The sequence below is a fragment of the Falco naumanni genome, chromosome 14 (genome assembly GCF_017639655.2).
Source record: "Falco naumanni isolate bFalNau1 chromosome 14, bFalNau1.pat, whole genome shotgun sequence".
Taxonomy (NCBI): Eukaryota; Metazoa; Chordata; class Aves; order Falconiformes; family Falconidae; genus Falco; species Falco naumanni.
The window spans coordinates 2,461,024-2,481,856 of record NC_054067.1 but is presented as its reverse complement, the minus strand read 5'-3'; the positions used below and the strand labels follow the sequence as shown (position 1 = coordinate 2,481,856).

The 20,833-nt window shown below is 39.4% G+C and overlaps 1 protein-coding gene across 2 annotated transcripts in view; it reads right to left on the bottom strand.

Annotated features, from left to right (window-relative positions):
* Window positions 1-12,353: 12,353 nt before the first annotated feature.
* The window catches only part of LOC121097589 (vascular endothelial growth factor receptor kdr-like), a 141,486-nt gene continuing 133,006 nt past the window's right edge, over window positions 12,354-20,833 (bottom strand). For both annotated transcript variants that reach the window (XM_040614716.1, XM_040614717.1), the window contains exon 30: window positions 12,354-17,983. In XM_040614716.1, the coding sequence (XP_040470650.1) occupies window positions 17,773-17,983 (211 nt within the window). In that variant the 3' untranslated portion in view covers window positions 12,354-17,772. The remainder of the gene's footprint in view (window positions 17,984-20,833) is intronic.

Sequence of the window (20,833 nt, the reverse complement as noted above, 5' to 3'; positions counted from 1 at the left end):
TTGGATTAACCTCTGCCTTAGGAATAAAGCACAGTCAAATGGTGCTTTCTCTAGTGTTGGGTGAAAAAAAGAGTTCTTTTTACCCCCTACCCTCAATAAACATAGAAGCCCCAAAACCCTGCAGGCTGTCCCCCAGAATCCTGTCTGGTTCTCGTGTTCACTCTTGTGTGTAAGCTGTGCCCGAGTTGTTAGTGACTGTTGTTTGTGTTCCCGGCCACTGTATATGGCTGGTATAATTTGTGCTGTTCCTTGCAGGGCCACAGTGCTGCAGACATGCATACCAACCTGGTGTCATGCGTTGTTTTGTACAGCACCCTGTGCACACGAAGTAGGAAAGGGAAATTTCTTGTTTCTCTTTTAGCATCCTGATCACCCTTTTCCACCTCATAAATCACTGAAACTTTCAACAATCACTCCTGTATTGACTCCTGGCACAATGTCAGCGTGTTCCCACAGCTGGCTGTATTGCTTTCTGGTTTCCTTAACAGTTGTGCTAGATGTGCAGACATCAATCTGTGGGGGCTTTTTGGAGGGGGACTGAAATGAGCCTTAGCATTGACTGCCTTGTATCCTGGAGAATGTTACAGCATCTTAACGCCACATCAATGAGATGCTGCCTCTTAGCTGTTGCTGCCAATACTTTCACATCTGGGATCAGGGAATTAAGAGCTGTCAGTGAACCACTAAACCTGTGCTATTTGCCAAGGTCCTTGTTCTATGCAGTCCCACAATTTGAGGCTGACGTTGCACTTTCTAGGCAGCAGTGTCTGCTGTGCTGTCTTGCAATCTTAAACAGTATTTAACGCCCTTTAAATAAATCTCTCCAAAAGCTTTGGATCAGCTCCTCCTTTGTGGTCTGTGTCACTTGCGTGTTCACAGTATAAGATCTGAAAGTATGTTCTTTGTCTTGGTATGTCACAGATTACTGGAAGCTCCTTAAATTCAAGCCCCAAACTACAGTGCAGCATGTATTTCTGAGCAGTATTACCTGTGTTTGTACAACAGGGATACAGTGCAGCACTGGTCAAAATTCCAGCATCCTGTTTTAATAGTGTCAAAGCTAGAAATAATTTGTTGGAGGGTGAATTTCTTCTGTGGCTTTTGCATGTTGTATATAAGGGGATGAATTTTGGCATGTCTACTTATGGATACTTATGATACTCCATCTCATTTTCTTAAGGAGTGACAATGAGAACAATGTGTTTCTTTTATTCCTCAAGTGTGTGTTTTTTTGGTTTCTTTGTGTGTGTGTGTGGTTGATTTTTTTGAAATAATAATACATTGAGAATCAGCCTGGGCAAATATCCTGATCAGTGCAGCAGCTTACATATGTGCCCCAAAATAAATAAATTTTGGGGCACAGATGTAAGCTGCATAATTTTCTGAATAAAACCCCTTGCCATAGGGTCAGCTGGGAGTGACAGCAAACATGCTTCCTCTTCACAGGAGTGTCCCATATTTTTGTTCAATTTTCTATATGACTAGTGAAGCAGCAGCAGTACATTCAGGCCATGAAAGGTGCGTAGGTTCAGTCAAGCCAACTGTTGAAATTATGGCTGTTTCTCAAAATACCTGTTCAACACACCTTGTACATGCTATCAGGAAATTCTTGGAGCTGAACAAATTTATGCTGAGAACCTGACCTAATGCCACATTTCCCTGTTTTGGCAACAAACCCGATGGGGTTCAGCTGCTGAGCTACACTCTTCTGTAGTCTCATGTTAGCAGGGTTTGTATGTCAGATCTTCACATCACATGTAGGGAAGTGAATGGAATCCAATGTAAAATCTATAGCTCCTTGTGTGTAGGAACTAGAAAGCTATATTCACTTGAGAATAAATTTGTAATGTTTTTAAAAGAAAAAAAAGAATATCCATTTTGGTTTTTTTCCTGGTTATATAAACATTCAGCAATCTTTGCCTAAAAGAATAGAAGTAAAAGTTACATGGGATGAACGTCCCATGCTGCTTCATTATGGGAACAAGTATTACTAGTGAAATGTCTGAAACTACAGTGACACGTAGTTCTTTGCTATAATTAATACAAAATAATTGTAATCAGAATGTTATGGTGATGGTTTATTGGAGTTTTGAAACATTCTTTTACATTGTGATTGGCTCTTGGATTCCTCTTTGCCGTGACCTTGTTGCAAAGCTCAGTCAGCAATAAGTGTTTATAAATGACCTAAGTCTGTTCAAATACTAAAAAGCCAAGATAATAGATCTGAGGAAAATCTGTTTTAAGGAAGCAACTTCCAGAATGGTGGCATGAATCAATAGCATTATATAGAGAGTCGAGTGAATTTACCCCAGTCTGAATTGACTTCTTTAGTTCCAACTGTAAATCCGGGGAGTAATTGTCAACATCTGTGGCAGAAGCTGTGGGCAAGAAGACTAATACAAGATCACAGAGTTCTTTAATGCCTTAAAATCTTTACATCAACACTCAAATGAGTCTAACAGAAACGGAATTGTATTTCAGCATTTCTCATGGTTTACATCTCTTAGTATAGCTTCTCAGCTGTTTTAAATGAAGTGGTCCAAACTACTGTGTGGCAGATTTTTGAGTCTGTCTTGTCAGAAAGGAGATAGTTCGACTGAAGTGTATACAAAGGGACTATTTTTCCCTTTAGATGTGCATTGAAGTGGTTGAGATGAAACCTTACACATATTTAAAAAAAAATAATTGGTTATTCAAGTTCTCCTTATGGATTTACAGTCCTAAAGCCTTCAAGATTCTAACATCTTTTTCTCAAAAAATTCAGCATATTTTTATTTGTCTTCTGCAAATCTTTTTTGAAGGACTTTCTCTTTTACAGACATCAGCTAACACAAAAAACAAACTATCCCATCCACAGACTCTAAAAAGTCACAGCAAACTCAACGACAAAAGTCTTAGCAATGTAATAAATCCATAACCAAAAAAATTTTCCACTAAAGAACTATGGTCATTTTTCTGTCTTGTGAAGATGAGTGCCTCATCTTTACAAGTAGTGTCTACTCTAAATTGATGAAACTTGATGTTTTACTAGTTTTCATGGTTTCAACAAATTTTCTCAGCTCTGTAAAACGCATGAGACAGTGATGATAGATTGAAATGATTTTGCAAATTTATCCACTTTTTTATCTGTGTGGCAATATGTAAATGTAAAATATTGAAATATGAAGTGTCATTATTACATTTTCAGTCTTTCTGCAAGAAAATTATGTTCACCAGTGAATGTAAATATTGAAGCTGCTTTAAAATTTCATTGACTAGCTTTGCAATCCCTTTCATCCCTCATTAAAATAGCGTTGTAATAAGCATTCTTTGCAGGCATGTGTGACAAACTTTTTAGATGTTTTTCTTTCAATTTTGTCCTAGAAATATTTCATATGATGCTTCATGTAACTTTTTGGGACTTAGATTTTAAAAAAAAGGTACAATACTAAGGAGTTCTTCTTTTTATGGGAGTTTTTCTTTATCTGGAATGTATCTTATGCTTATTTTCTCCTAAGTAGGTAACCATGCTGGAATAAGAACACTTTCCTTTATGGCTCTGTCATCTCTCGTCAAAATTATAGTTTAGAGCATTTACTTTCTATATATAAGAAATTAGTTTTGTCAACCTGATTCCAATTGTCTTCTTGCAATATTATTTTCATAATTTTGTTCTGGTATGACTTCATAACGACATCTTGATGATGGTGAAAAGAATTAACCAGCTGGAAAAATGCCCAAGACTTTGCTAGAAGCCTGCTAATAGCCTATTGTGGCTTCAGAAAAAAACATGGAGGGAGATGAGGACCTGGATGGCTCTGCTATGGCTCTTTGTCCTGCTTGTCTTGCTTTGAAACAGTAGCACTGCTCAAGTGTGATTTCACCTTCTGTCTCTTCAACTTGGGGCTCTTTTAGACTAAAAGGTTTTTTTGGTGGTTCGTTGCTTTTGTGGTAGCCCTCAGGCATTTTAACTTCCTTGCACATCAGAAGTGACAGTATTTTGAAAGCTTAGTTTGTACCTGTTCCAAAGGCCACCTGTGCCATGGATGGACTGTCCTTGGTCTATGCCTTCCCTAACTTCCTAAACTTTTCTGTGCTGGTTCTTTTTTTTGGTGAATACAGATTATGTATTAAACATAGTCTACTTGCTTGAAATTTAAGCACAGTTTGGGAGAGAATCTTTTAGCTATTAGTTATAACCAAAAATACGCCTGATCCCTCCAGAGCAACAGCTAAGACCTAACCCAGCCCAAATGGAGAAACTGGGAATAGTGAGATGGTATTTGAAGTGTGGGAATATAAACTCCAGTAAAGACACTCCCATGAAATGCAGCCTATGCAGTATTTCTGCCCAGATTTCAGGCTCCCATTAAAGAGTCTTCAAAAACAAAGGGAGGGTCTTGAATCCATCCTGGGATTTACGCTGTCCTTTGCTGGACATTTTTCACATACTTTGGCATAACTTTTACTGTGCCTACAAATGATTTGCAGCCTTTGTCTGCCTTTAAAGCAAATAAAGTATGCTCCCTATGTAGTCATTCGGTTTGAATTTCCTAACTCCCCCAAAACATGGCAGGGAAGTAGTGTAATGAAATGGTATAATGGTCTGCTTTGTTTTGATGTCTTTAGTCTTCCTCCAGTTGTGATCTTTGCCATATACTTTAGAGAAAGTGGTAACCTCCCCAGAACCAGTAACAACACTAGCAAGAAATCTAGGAACTGATTTACAGACTGGCCTCAGCTTGCATTTTCCATGTTTATGCTGGCAGTTTCAAAGACAAAAATAAATGCAGAGATAGTTTTGTATTCACTTTTTGGAGGTAGAGATCAGCTTAATGGGTGCTGATCAGATATTTGCCATCAGGTACTTGGTCTTCCATTATCTGAATTTACAAAATATAGAGAGGCAGAGATGGAGTTCAAGTTTCTTTTTTATTAAGTATTATGCTGCATAACAGGGATACTATTTACTTTGGGGATAATAGGGTCCATCCCTACCAAAGCTTTATAAATCTCACATAAACCTTTCTTTGTTGTTTTGTCTTAGTAGTGGCATGCTCTGGTGGTATAATTCAGTTTTTGGGAGAACAATATTCTATACAACAAAACAAAATGTAGTGATTCATTATCAAGACAAGAATAAGTGTTATATGTTGGAAAACAGAAAAAATAGTAATTACCTTGTAAAGGACTCTGTAATCTTCCCCTGTGTGTCTCCCGTTACACTCAGTCTGCATTGGCACATGCCTGAGAACACTGTCAAGTGTTTAGATGTTGTTTAACGACATGAGCAACAAAATCTTATGGAAACCCGATACAGTCCACGACAAACTGCAGTGCGGAATGATGCACCAGCAAGTATCACTTAGCAGGGATTTCACCGACCATCCCTAAGCTTAAGGAGATGGGACTGGGAGGACTTGGATTGAGAATGGAACAGGGACTCTAGAGAAAATTACAAGGCCATTTATGAGCTAATAGGATTTTTTTCTTGTTTTCTGATGTTATGACAGGCTAAATATTCTCATCTTGTTAATGTCTCGATATTGAATACTCTATACTGTTCTGGTTTTGTACAGTGTACCTTAAACCTCTATCGTGCTACACATTCACAGACACGCACAAGTCTACCAGAGTTTTCCATAGAGATCCCCCCAAACTAAAAAGCTTTAGTCACCACTTGCCCATAAACTTTTTCCCATGAATGTGTTTTTTGTTTTTTGGCTTTTTTTTTTTTGTTTATTTCTTTTGGAGTTTAGTTGTTGGTCTTTTACTTTCCACAGTCCAACAGAAATGTTACTCTGGTTCTATTTATGCGTTATCTCTTCTGAACCACTTTTTAAGTACTGTTCACTGTCCTTGGCAAGCACTGAGAAACTTCGGCCGTCAGTTTAAGTTGAATCCCTTGCTATTGGAAAAGGAGGACCAAACCATAAAGGAATACTCAGCTGAGTAAAGAGTTGGGATATGTTTCTGGTTTTCACTTTAGATGACATCTCTTCTGTAACATCATTGCTGAGCTCTTTGCGTGGAAACAGAAAAGAGGTGAATGTACTGAAGGGCAAATTGTGGACTCTGAGACAATCAAGTGGTCTGACTATACACTAATCCAGATATCAGCGAAGCTCGGGCTGTTAGGTGTGAGGGGAACTTAACTAGATCCTTGATGCAAACAAGATTTATTAGTGTCACAGTACCAAGATTCTTCTGCCTTTGCATAGATTTTCAAGCTACTTACTTCCCCTTTTCAGGTCTTTTCCCACTATATTAGATTGGAATAGGGCAGCATGAACAGAGCTTGCATATGCTGTTCCATTTCTTTTTACGTACAGACTACTCTGTTAGTAGTTAATATTTAAGCCTATTAAAAATATTGCTCTTTACCGAGTGGGACTGAAACAGAAAAAAAGATGGGTGTTAGAATAAAAGAAAGGCACTACTCCCTTACACCTAAATACTGACTGAAGTCTTAGAAAATAGATTATTGTTAATTGTACCACTCTTGAGATAATGTTAGGAGAGAGCTATTTATCATGATTTAGGGCATTGTTACATCACTTTTTTTGCTTAAAGAGCTGTGGCTTGCTCAAGTCCAGACAAAATTTCTGACTGTACTTTGAATAAGTAGAATTTGTTCTTGGGTACATCTGGAATCTAATTTTCTGTCTTTATCAACCAGGGATATTCTTTCTTCTCTGGACTGAAATGTATATAGGCTCATAGAGCAGAGGGCTGCAAAGTCAGTGCTTCTCTGTGTTTGAGTGGAAGTTCCCTTAAGGGAGTTTGATGCAGCAGTGCAGGACCTGGCACCAGTAAGAAGCAGGTACTTTACTCACAAAATGGAGAGAAGCAATGCATCATGGCCAGCTCCAAACCTGTCCTTTAGCACCATTTGAAGAAGAGCCTGTATTTTCTTCTCAGTTCCTAGCTTTTCCTTTCTGTAAGGAAATCATGGTACAAAGGGAAGGAATGAAGATGAAGACAACTTCAGTGTTTCTTTACAGTCTGTTGGCATGTCCCATTTATTACTAAATCCTGAAGGCATCTGGGATCTCACAAATTCAGAGATTAGCGTCAAGGCAAAACAGTGTCGCATCAGCACAGACAAAATTACCATTCATCAGTGGTGGGATGCTGGGTCAATAGGTGTCAATGGAATGGTCTTATCCATTTATGAGTCATCATGACAAAAGGAGGAATTATTGATGTAATCTCCAGTTCAGCTTGGACTTCAGAAACAATCCATTAGATATAAAAGAAGTCATTTGTGATGTTCAGATTTTGATCTAACTATTTTAATGCTTGGAGAGGTAATGTTTTGTCGTCAGTCCACCATCCTTTTGTTTCATGGGGTTGTAAAGTCACGTTATACTGCTGTCTTGACATCATATCATGAGGGTTGCTTGTTGCTTGTTTCAGAAGCTTTGGGGAAAGAGATGAAAGTAATTCTGTACATCCCAGATGTTTCAGTAGGTGTATTTAAGGAAGCCCACTACCTTGATCCACCACATTCATGATTCTCACCCTCTTCCACCTGCTCTCCTTGCCTTACCCCTGCTTGTCTTTGTAGTTCTGCTCTGTGCTAAGATGGCTTGTGACATTCTAGCTTGGGGCATAAACAGTGGAAGACAGGATTTGAAAAATATACATGAATAAAAGGTCAAAACTCTCCCAGGAAAGAATGAAGTTCTTGGGGTTTTTTTTGTTTTTTTGTTGCTTGCTTTTTTTTTTTTTTTTTTTTTTAAATTGCATAGTTATGAAAAGCAGATTAACCTTTGGATTTTTGAGGAATTCACTGTGACAATGGTCCAGCTTAAAAATACACAACTGCTACTCGAAGTAGAGTGTCCAGAGATGCCCAGGTTTATTCTGTTGGCCCTGAGGATCATCTAGCGTGTAGTCCTAGTTTTAAAAAGTCGTGCTAATATTGCTCTTCCACAGCAGGCTGGAAGGGCAGAAGGCACAGGCCTACATGTAGGAGTTGCAAGGCCAATTTTTTTTAGTTCAACAGCAAAACAAAGACTTCATTATGCTGTTGGTCTCTTTGATCTTACCTGCTGTCAGGTTTGAATTTTTCTTTAACAATGCTACAGTGAAGGAAAGAAACACAAAAGAGAAAAGCTACAAATCACAGAGTTCTCACTGTAACAACTGTGAAAAGAAAAGTTTGTGAAAAAAGGAGAAACACTCTTCTTGTATCTGACTCAGTCAAACAACAGTGTATTATTGACAGATGCATGATCCTCTTTCCCCCACATGACTTGGAGGAAATAAAATTCCTGCTTCATTTGCAAATGAGAAGGCTGTCTCCTTAGGTTTTTAAAAACTTTCTATAATGATTTTAGAAATTTGATTTGATTGTGGACACTTGTCCTTCCAGATGATTATGATAAGAATGTGACCCTGAAAGAAGTTCAGGGAAATGGAGAATTCACAATTAATATAGTGGACATGATTAGCTAATGACTAGTATCACTATTTAGGTGTGATAAATGGATAAATTATGGTCTGAGTAAAGAGTGAGTACTATTTCTTATCTGACAAGTGAAGTAAAGTAGCATTAAGAAAAAACAAAAAGCAGAAGTGTATATTTGAAGCCATAAGATAAAATTGCCTGTAAGTTTTCCTAGAGTAGCCAACCTAAACGTACTTTTACGCAAGAACAATGTCATTTGTTCCAGTTCTGTATATGGTATTCAGTGTTACCTCATCTTCTGTTTTGATGCAGACAAAAAAGTTATTAATTATTTGCAGATGCCACTTCACATGTGATTCTCAGAACTCTGCTGAGGCTTAAGGTCAGTCACTAATTAATCACTAATATTTTGAAAGACTAAACCTGTGTGACATGGGGGTTTTATGCTGGTAATTTGACTGCACAGACAAACATTAGGATGAAACAATGAGTCAGACTTCATTGTAGGATAATTCAGGTTGGAAGGGACCTCAAGAGGTCTGCAGTCAACTCTCCTGCACAGGGCAGGGCTTGGACCTCTCTGAGCAACCTGCTCCACACATCTTGACTGTTGTCACGGAGAAAAAAGTTCCTCTGTATGTCCACATCCGCACCTCTCTTGTTGCAATTTGTCTCTCATTTCTCTTTCTCCTGCCATGTACCACAGTGAAGAGTCTGGCTTCTCCTTCTTGACAGCCTCATCATAGGCATGTGGGGGCTGCTGTTAGGTCCTTTCTCCAGGTTGGACAAGCCCAGCTCCCTCAGCCCCTACTCACAGAGCAAGTACTCTGAGTCCTCACCGTCTTGGTGGCCTTCTGCTGAACTCAGTCCACTTATCAGTGTCTTGCTTGTGCTGGTGGGGGATGCGGTATTCTGGATGTTGTGTAATAAGTGCTAAGTAGAAAGGGATAATCGCTTCCTCTGGCTGTGCTCCCATTACTGCAGCCCAGGATGCTGCTGGCCGCCTGTGCTGCCAGAGCACACGGCTGGCTCGTGCTCAGCTCATGTCTACCAAGACCCACAGGGCCCTTTCAAGCAGAGCTGTTACCCAGCCAGTCAGTCCCCAGCATGTATTATTTCAAGGGTTTAGTCCTTCCCCAGTACAGGCTTTGTCCTTATTGAAATTCATCAGGTTCCTAATGTTGCTCTTCATATGTGAAATAGTTTGGGTTTTCTTCCCTTTGTTTGGATGGGTCATATCCTCCTCTGAGTGAAATCACTGAACTGAGTAAACCACCTGCATAGCTACAGTTTGCCCTAGAATGTATGCAAGGGATAGATTTAATCCTTTGGTATCATTACCATGTATTTAAAGAAAAGCACCCAGTAGACATATATTCCTACCATTTCCAGAACAGGTAGAATCATGCTTTAATCGCCTGCCATTAAAGGAAGACAAACAGATGAGTTTGCCTGCGTTGGGTTACATGCATTGCTTATTTTTCACAGCATGTTTTAAGTTCTCATTTCAACTAAAGCTACTTACATATGCTCACTGGCCAGTGAAAGGCTGACAGACTAATTCCACCTCTTTCTCCTCTGAGGTCAACCCACACTGAAGAAAGATCTCTGGACCTAGATGGTGCACAGCTTAAACCAGAGAGGAAGTATTTCTTCTTTACTGGGTATTACTTCTTCTCAGTGAAGTATAGCCTAGATTCAGACCCAAAGGATTCTGTGTAGATCACGTACTCAGACTAAGTATCATCAGTGACAAACGCACAGGAAGAATATGGGAGGCTCTCCTCATTAATTTTGTTACCTTGACATTTAGCATTTGATATTATGACAGCTTATATTTTGAAATACCTTTCAGTCTCATTACTACCTGGGAGCAACAGCTCTGTCTTAAAGGCCACTTAAAGAAATACAGAATAGGAATATTTAGGAGCCATATTACTCTGCCCTTGTCGTTTGTGCAGATACGGAGCAAGTATTCACTGACTGCAGTGAGTGAAGGAACAGACAGGTCTCACTTTGTGCATCAGTGCGGATGAGGAAAGATGAAGTGAACTGTCAGAACTAGGATTTCCTGCATTCTGTTTCCTAAGTCCCTGGAGAAGGAAGTAGTTCAAAAAGAATAGCTTAACCTCACTAAGTTTTAATGAGGTCCTGTGAAAGTCAGGGACGGCTTCATAGGTTTTGAGACAAAATTATTATCTGCTGCTTATGGGCCTCACTGTGTACAAAGCATATAAAATTAACAGTATTTTCCTTCAAAGCCTTTGCTTTTTGCAAACCATCGTAAGTCTCATTATGGGAGGAAGGAAAAATGGCCTGACTGGAAATCAGTTGGATTCTCTTCTCAGCTCTCTAATATGACGACCACAAAATCTGCTTATCTTACTCCTTAATTTTCTCTTGCTAGTCCCTATTTTCTTCTTGGATTTTTTATGACCTCAAACCACCAAGTTTCAATACTTTAGACAGAGATTTTCTGGACTTGCATCTCTACATGCTGCTGCTGTAAAAACAAAAATCTCTTACGTCATATATGTCAAAAGTAAGGGTCAGAGGAATTACATACCTTGGCCAAGACCTAAGAGAAAAGCTTAAGTTTCTTGATCTCTAGTGTTGTACTTTTTTCCCCAAATTTCGTTTCCAAGGCATGCCATAGCTGAGTACCTTCCACAAGTGAACTCAAGCTGTATGTGATTAATAATTCACATTTTGTGCTAAAAGCAAATCAGAGTTAATTTTGTATATTTTCCTTCTACCATTTAATACATTAGTTTCCCCATAAAGGAGACTCTATATTGCTTCGCATGCCATGACTCATGCGTTATATAAGTAACTAAAATATTTTACAGTTTACAGAGAAGAGTGTTCTTACTCATTATGTGGATGAAAGGAGATTGCTGCATTTCAAATGACATGTATAATTTAGACACTTATTTCTAGGACTGTTTGGAACAGGGAATGAAGAGAAACTAAAATGTTTGAAGTGACTTGAGTGCTTCATAGTTTTTAATATGACTAGCAAAATACACAACCAGTAACTTTTAAGACTGTACTAATGGAAAAATGGCTCTGAAACTCTAACATACCTTTTCCCCCCTAATAACAGTATTTATTTTAAGACATGAGGAGAAACTAGTATTTCTCAGTCTGTAAGAATCTGCAAAAGTCTCATTTTTTCTGCCAGTAGTTACCTGCTGTTCCACCAAAATGCAAAGAGGAATGGGAAATAGTATTTCAGAAAGATTAGCCAGCTGGTAAGGATAATGGTATGCCTGCTGTACTTGACTATTGTTGGGAGATATTCTTCCTCAGCTTTCTAAATGTTAGAGCTTGAATACAGAATAAAAGCATGGAATATTCTATACTTCAGCAATGCAGAGTTTATTCAGCTGAGAATTCAATAGCATCATTGTGGCTATGTATTGGGAAATATTAATTTAATTGTGTTCTTTTTAGAATATTCTATGAGCTAAATGAAGCACAACTTCTGAAATTTTGAATCTGAAGAACCCCCAAATGCTACCATGATCTGCAGATTATCTTCACAGACTTACGTACTCACATGCTTTGATGAACATGGGTCTTATTTAGAATGCAGAACTCTGATTCTATCTTCTGTCTTGGTCCCATGTATTTATTTATTTATTTTACATTTAACAAGACAGCAGTCTCTGTGTTTCATGGGCTGTTCTTGGCAGCATCTAGATCTGTGTATTTCTCCAGTGAATTGGCCCACCATTTTCTGAGATCTGTGAATCTTTTAAGCAAAAGTAGTGGTTAGATACCTCTGAGCAGTGACAGTGTGGCAGGCTTATGTCCTAAGCTTTGAACCCTCTGCAGAAATTAATATGAGACCTGTGCTTGTAAAAATCTCTCAAAACTGTTGCATTATTTATTTATATTCTGCTTCAAGGACAACACTTTTCAAGCCAAGAGATGACACGAAGGAGCCCTGGGCTGTATAAATATAGAATCTTTTTATTTTTTTGGTTAATAGATACAGTACAATTTTGACTACATAAGAAAGCGTTGTTTTCAGTGCATACATTCTTCAGACAGACAGGAACATGGCAGACAAACATTCCTTAGTTTATTTTCTTTAAGTCCCAAGTTACTGGATTTGCCCAGTTACTAGCTGCTTTGACAACTCAAGGTCTAAGGTAAAATGAATTGAGTAATAAGGATGTGCTGGCTCTTGTGGCACAGGATTATTAGGCAGGACAATGGGACACTGCTCAGTGTATACCACGCTAGTCTTCCTGTAACCACAGCCCTTATGCCATCGTATGTCCTTGGGGTCCCAAATCCAGTCCAGCAAGTTTTCTTTTCTATGTTAATGTAATATGGAAACAACACATGTGTCAAACATGCTTGAGCTCAACACTTATACAGTGACTATATATAAGTGAACAAACCTATACAGTGACTGACTCTTTACAGGGTCAAATCCAGAAGTCCTGCCTGAATTTTACTTGCATAAGATTGTGCTGGTGTCATTACTTTGGCAAAATTCTTTCTGGGTTTTTTTTTTGTGATGCAGTATAATAACAAGGAAGTGAATCCCAGGGTTTGGCCATTACTATTGGCAGGGAGGGACAAAAGAATTATTGCTACCTTCTGTATTTTCCATTCACCTTATGGTAAGAAAAAACCCTATAGGCTGATCTCTGAGTATGATACTGATCCTGGCTAACTCCTGAGCTCAGGAAAATCCGATGCTGCTTTATTTTGTTATGTAGCTATTTGCTAGTGATGTTTCCCTGCAAACATTTCCTGGTGTTGTCCAGTTGGTGCTGATGGGAGCTAGAGACCATTGACCCAAGACCACCACTTACAGCTGGAAGAGGGCCAGATCAAATTTGTAAAGCAAGATAAGACATGACAAGGCAGTGCCAACGCTCAGCCTGAAGGATTGTTGGGAAGGTAAGTCATAAACTGTTGACTGGCCGGTTACAGGTTTACATGCCGTCTAACGTTCCTGCAGTATACAAGAGAGTAAATACAAAGAGAGAAGTGCCAGGACACGCTAGGTTATCCCAGGTGTTTGCCAAGCAGGCTAACTGGAGCGTAGTTTGTATTAGGGGAATGTCTTAAGCAGAGCAGTTGATGCCTGCAGGCAGCCCTAAATGCATACGTTGTTAGTGTTCGGTGGGTTCAGATTTCAGTGGTTGTGTTTGAGTCTGTTACGCAGACTTTAGGTTTTTATCTGACCTTCCTTGATATCCTGAGTAGACTGTGTGGGCCCAGCATCCTTGTTAGGACCCCCCTTCTTGTGAGGATAACTTGGAAGAACCGAAGAGAAACTACATTGTCTGAGGAAAGGACTAGGAGAAAGATGAGATTCACATAGATAGTTGCCAACCTTCATTTTGCTCCAGATACCAATATTGAAAAATCAATAGAATAAAAAGCTTCTGTCATTCAGGGAAGGATACAGAGTGGCTTCCAGACAATATAAACTAGTTTTCCTTGTCTATATTGGAAAAAAATTTAATGTGGAAAAAACTTGCTTTAGATGATCTAGTTCATCCTCTGCAAGCACAGAATATACAGGAAATAGCAGAGTGGAATGAGTCCTATACCTGATCTTATTCAAACAGCAATGGAAAGCAATCCAAAGGGACTGTGAAGAACAAATATCAAGAAATAGATGAAAAGTAGAGAAAAGAGGAGATAGGAAACCAGGCTGTTAAAAACACCAGCCTGAATAATAACATGCAGGTGAAGGCACTTATCCTTGGACTCCTACGTGGCGGGTGATTGCTGGAGAGAACACAACACATTTCTGTGGTGAGCTCTCAGTTCCTTTGCCCTAATTCTCTGGGATTACAAGAGGACAAAAATGGTAGGAGTAAGCACCATTAAAGAAAACAAAGGTATGTGTTAATACCAGATACCATTGAGCTCAGTCCGGTTAGATAAAGCAGGTGGTTACAGGAGTCGAGTAAGAATCCCTGAGAAGTCTGAAAAAATAATAAAACATCACATCATTTAAACAATTTGCCCCCTTCTGATCCTCTAGCCAATAGACCAACCTTCAATTAAAATGGAGGCAGTGGAAATTACTCCCCTTTACCATGAGCTGCATGGTGACACTTCCAGGAATGAAATAAACCTGCCAGATTCCTCCAGATCCCTGTTTCCTAACTGAAACTAAATAACATGGAGAATAAGTGAGAGCTAGAGATACTCGCAGCCAAGAGGAGGACTGCTATGAAAATGGCACTAGTAGGGTACTGTAAACTGGAGCCTGGCCTGCAAGCATTAGTGAAATGTTTAGTAACAATACTTAACTCTGTTATGTCTGGGTATCTCTCTTTTGACTAAAATGTTACAAATTTTATCATATAAATGAATCACTATATTTGTTTCTACTGAGTAAACTATATACATCATTGTAAGAAGAGAACAATAATTAAATTAAGGGAGGAGAGAAAAGGACAAACAAAATATTAGTAAATAAAATAGAAGACAGATGTTCAATAATACTTTTCAGGCAATACTTTTGCTTGTTACATTTACTATAAGGAGGAAAATATCTTCCACTCAAAATAAACACTGGAAACACAGCTGCCCAAACATCTGTCACTTGCCATTTCCAGAATCCTCAGAGGCCGTTATCAGGGTTCGGAGGGTAGCTCTGCTCTCTCAAGAAGTGGCCATTGATACTGCTCGAGATGGCTGTTTGACTTTGTCACTGCAGAGGACCTCACAGTTTTCAGGGGGCTATCAATGCAACCAGCGTTTTCCAACGTGTCCTGAGCACTTGAGCCTGCCCTCTGTTTTCACATCATCTCATGCGATGCAGAAAGGCTGATAGATGTCACTGAGAGCGAGGAAGGGACCTGCCTACCCACGCTCCGTTAGATTGTCCGCGTGGGTCCCACTCGGGAAATGTGCTTCATGTTCCTCTGGTCTCAGAAACCTCTCCTGTTCATCCTTGATAAAGTGGAAAGATTATATACTCAGTTCTCTTAGAGCAGACAGTCCACCCAGCAGTGTTCCCCCTTCTTTTTCAATATAGAGAGCATACTTGCAGGTTTTTTCCCTATAGGTACTTATTTTAAAGTTTATAAGCAAAGTTTTTTAAACATTGTCGTTTTCTGACCCTGCAGAACAAGGCACAATAACAAACCATCTCACACTGATGCCATTAACAGTAGAGCCAGACTAACTGTCTGCAGCTTTTTTTCTTTTTGCCACATGAATAAGTTACTTCCAAAAGAAGTGCTTGATTATTTGATCAGACCTATAGATAGTTAATTTACTGTTTGATGAAAAAAAATGATCCAATGAGCTTTCTGGGGCTCATCAGATAAATTCTTTCCCAGTAGTTTCTTCTGTTATATGACCAGTTCTACTTAATACATAGGTACTAAAATACAAAGAAGTGCAAAAATGACACAAAGCAACTACAGACCACACCTATCTAGCAGGTCCACTATGAACAAGAGACTCGTCAGTTACTGCAGGTGATTTCCTTAATACGTTGAATCTGAAGTCAAGGAGAAGGAGAAGTGCAGTTCATACTTCAGATGCTTTAGCATTCACAGTTAACATCGCATGGGGTCTGGAGACTTGTTTCCCCCTTTGATAATACCTGAGGCTTGTTTGTGTTTACTTCAATGTAACCAGCTGTAACTGATCATCCAGAAAGGTTTTCTTCACTGCTGTGAGGGTGTTTAGGCTGCCTTCAACAAGGTAATGCGATTGGTTTGCAAGTGTTGGATTTTTTTTTTCTGTTAGTTTATAATCATGAAGAAAAATGCTTTGAAGAAATCAAATCAGTGTCAAGCTGAAGAAGGAGGTTGTGCAGACTTGGAAGAAACTGCACAGAATCACTTACAGATCTTGGTTTATAACTTTGAAGGCTATAGCCTAGACTGCCAGTGAACATCTTTTCCATCCTTGCTTTTCTACTTGCAACTTAGATCCTTTTTCCCTTCTTAGATTTCTGAAGGCAATTCTGATGGTTACATAGCACATTAAATTAGAAGGATCATTTGCTTATTTTTGAAGGTGTTGTATGTATGGGGTATGCGTGGGACCTGGGCATACATACTTGCAGACCAACAGTCCCTGACACACACAGCTTTTGGGCAGGGGGCAACACACTGTGATTTTTTCAAAAGTGAGAACTTGTGGTCTGCTCAGTCCTGCAGGCTTAGGCTGCAAAAAAAGCTTTGAATTACCATGAACCCATGAAGGGTTTAGATGCAGAGGGCATTGCATATCATACCAATATTTACCTTGGCAAGACAGTCAGAGATAAATGTGTCACATATGCTTACAGTTTAGCATGGACTAGCATTCCCAGGATCAGACTGTTTGGCATCTGCCACAGAATGCAAAATAAATGCTATTTTTCTTTTTTGTTTTTAGGAAATAGCTTGTGTACAGAAGGGAAACATAAAAATGCTGCTACCCTGATGGTGCCTCAGGGGTGTATGTGCATTTATGTTTAGATGCTCTCATGCTGTTAATATGATTCTATGCACATTCACACAAACATGTACATGCATGCTGGGAAATTCTGTCTATTTAAGCTTAAGGTTCTTATTTAAGGCAGTGATTTTGCCTTGCAATCATTACAGATGCATCTCCATCAAAGTTCTCTATTGCCTGTATGCTAAATAAATTGCTGTTTGAACAAGGAGAGAACACGGGGAAATAATTTAACCACATTGTGTGCCCTGATGACCCAAAAGACCAGCCTGCCTCTTGATACATGAGTACTATCTGCTTTCTCTGTGCCATATCATTTTTAGAAGTGTATCCTATAGGCAGTAGAAATTATTAAATCACAAATTGTAACCAAAATATTTTGGATTTCAAAATATTTCTGAAATATTTAGTTAAGAATGATGTTTCAATTTTGGATTTTCTTCCAAGTGTCAGTATGTATGGCTGTTGTTTTCAACTGATCCTGTACAGCATCATCCTAAACAATCCTTGCAGCATGCATGCAGAACCAGTAGCATGAATCTTGTTTTCACAACTAGCTTGACGTGACTTTTGGTGACTCTTATAGAGGAAGATATGAATGAAGGAACTTGTAAATCTGCAAATGCCAATGAACAGTCCCAGCTAGGGGAGGAAGGAGTGGAAGCAGTTCCAGGTTACAGCTTCTACTTAGGATTCTGACAGACAGAATTTTAATTTACTGCATATGTTGCAATAGGCCTTTAAAGGTAGCAAAGAAGATGCTCTTAAAATATTTCTGTTCACATCAGAGATGTGCCAGAAGAAACACAGGAACCATTGCCCTGTCAGATTTCCCTTCTGTTGTTAGCCAGCCTCTTTATCCAGGTATGGAGACATGTAAGAATCTAGCATGGCTGAGAGGTGCCAGATGCCCTGCGTCAGGCTGGGGCTGATTACACTGGAGGGGCCGAGTAGTGAATGACGGAGTTGTAGTCTGGAGGTGGGCTGTGGCATTCCAGGTTTGGATCCATAGGAAGGAGAACAGAGTCTTCCAGTGTGAAGTCCATAGTGTCCTCTTCTACCTGTACTGCTGGCTGGTATTTGACAGCCTCACGCTCGTGATCAGATAATATGGATTCTTTGCTCTTGCTAACAGCTCTGCGCCTGTTGAGAACAAACAATATAATATATTGACCCTGTCTCCATAACGATTTGTTTCTATGTGTAATTAATGGTTAGAATGATTTTGTAAAAAAATAAGTATATAAGGCATTTTGATTAACCTTTGAAGCATCTGGTAAAACAGTGACATTTTACAGATTGGATAAGGAACTGAATTAGATATTTCAAACAACTCAGTGTTTTAAAAGTAGATTTAGGAGTAAATCCAGGAGTCCTGTTGCCCTGTCTTTTTAGTTTACCACATTTCAGTGCACACTATATAGATATATGTGTGTATATATATATCTTGGTTATAAATGCACCTGTCCTATATGTACAATAATATTCTCTCTCATTGTTCTGACACAGGTCAGTAAAATTTGACTTTTCTGAAAGCAGAACTGAAGGCTATGGCTTTTCTTGAAGTATAATAAAGGATGAAGTAATGAGTAATCTATGACAGACTGTAATTTAAAATGATGCTGAAATCAAGAGTCTGTGTTGAACACACTCTTGCAGTGTAAGGCAAAATCTCTCTTGTATTCTCTAGCCCTTTAAAATGACTGAGCAGTACGCTAGTGAAGGGCAGCGCTTTTCAACGTTACAACTGCTGGCCTGTAACTGATGCTATTAAAGAGAGCCTGCTTTCATTTTCTGCTGTCTTCCCTTATTATAGGTGATGAAGGTGGTGAGAGAGAAGCAACTTATATCACATGGAGCAACCTCAACGTTAAAAGTAGGAGAACCCTGGAGAGGATTTATATTACAAGGTGACCTTCAGGAACAGCAAGTGTGGAGAAAAAAAAAAGGTATTTTCTGTCATAGGCTGCCTTAAAAATAATGTTCTGTTAAGCTTGGTTTCTTCCCTTTGAGGAATTCATTGGAAGAGATCCGAGTAGTTTAGGTTTGGTTCTCAAAAGGATCCCAATGTGAGAATGGCTTTTGAGCTTCTCCACTTTGCTTAGGACCCTTTAACATGCATCTCTTTGGAACAAACTTCACTGACAACTGATTATGGCGTTGCTCATGTCTCAGTGCAGAATGACTTATCAATGTGCTTGGCAGAATATAAAATCGGGCATTACTCAAGCACTTTGTGTCTATATTTCATATATGTTTAAAGTAGCATAAAGCTACATTCTAATGACCCTAAACCAAATCTGAATAATCAACAGTTCATCAGATAATTGTGTAATTCATTATACACTTATTTTATTTGTACTGCTGCAGTGCTTACAGTCCCCAACAGTTGATCATGGATTCAGAGTGTGGTGCTTTAAAAAGAAAGCAAAGCATGTTCATGCTCCAGGAAACAAAATAAGAACTAAGAGACAGATACAGTAATTGGAGGAAGGGGAACAAAAATCATGAGTGGGAAAAGCAGCAGATCCAAGACACCAGCTGTGTGCTCTGTCCTGTTTTTGTGATGGTACAGCAGAGAGAACCACTGCAGGCTTAAGAGCAGGTTGATGCTCGGCATGACAGAATCGTAGCATACAGTAGGCCCAGCTTCTTTCAGTTGTGAAAGGCTAAATATGTCCTACTAGGTTATGCTACTATGACTTTAGAAGTCATATTATCTTGCTTCTGAATATGGAACCTGTCAAAAGCTTCAGTTTTCCCCCAAGCGGCAGATATTCTTACACTGGCTGACAGAACTAGTGTCAGTATCTTCACTTAAAAGTTTTGCTAATTCTGGAAAGGTCACGAGTGTGCAGTGCATTGGCTAGAGCAGAACGCTGGTTTGTGATCTGTGCACAACCACACTGAACAGCCTGTAAGGTCCATCTGCAAATTACCTATTCCAGTAGCTCTCTTCTTGTGGCAGTGTGTGGAGTAGGTGGTATTCTGGGTATTATGGTCTGTGAAGCCAGTCATTCTAAGCCAGCAGCTGATTACGTTCAGACATAACAAACAGCTGCAGCTCTAATCAGTTGCAATGGGAAACTGGCTGCTGCATAGTGGGCCTGATTTTAGCATGCTGTGGTGGCTTTCCACAGCACGTTTGGCTCTCCAGCTTTGTCTCTAGGAAGTGAACCCAGGACCCCTGAGTTGTTAGAACCAGCCCAATGCGTCTTGCACATCTAGAATAAATGGGTTGTGTGACTTCTAAAATGCAAAGGCAGAGATTACAGATTAAAGCTAATGTTACTGTGCTTTTTAGACCTGCACAGGGCATCAAAACCAAACCTGTTGAGTGGCAAAGTAGAAATCCTAAAATAAATAGTAACCCTGAGAACTTCAACAAAAATGTAGCGCACACTGCTTTCAGAATCCAAGTTTTTCGTCTTTGTCCAGAGAAAAATGTGAGTGGAAACTTCTTCTGTATACTATGCATTTGGCAGCTCTCCCTTTCCATACACACACACTTTCTTGGGTAGATAAATTCTTCCCTGGCACAAGCAATAGAACCACAACTCTGCTTCACTGTTTATTTATGTATTTTTCTTTTTGTTGCTCAGTTCTACTGACTCGTGTCAGACAATTCCATGGATGCTCTGGCTTCTAATTTGCCAGGTATTAAAGTTGTCAGTGGAGACAGAGAGAAGCTTGAAAGTATCTGTATAACTTGGCCCCCAGCCTGCATATCTCAGAGTGCTGGAGAAAAAGAAATGTTATTAGGGTTTAGTTTGGCCACACAATGGGAAATTTTCAGACCCATGTAGACTCCCAGCAAGTGTTCTCGTTAGGTTTCTGCCCCTGTAGGTCAAGAGACTGGATATCTGGGAGTAACTCTGCCTAGCGCTGAAATCAGGCTGGTGTTTGATGAAGGGCTCTTAAATGCTGACATCGAATGTTTGTTCCAAAGACAGAAAGCCGATGAGTTAGGTCAGAAGCAAGTTTTGTCATTAG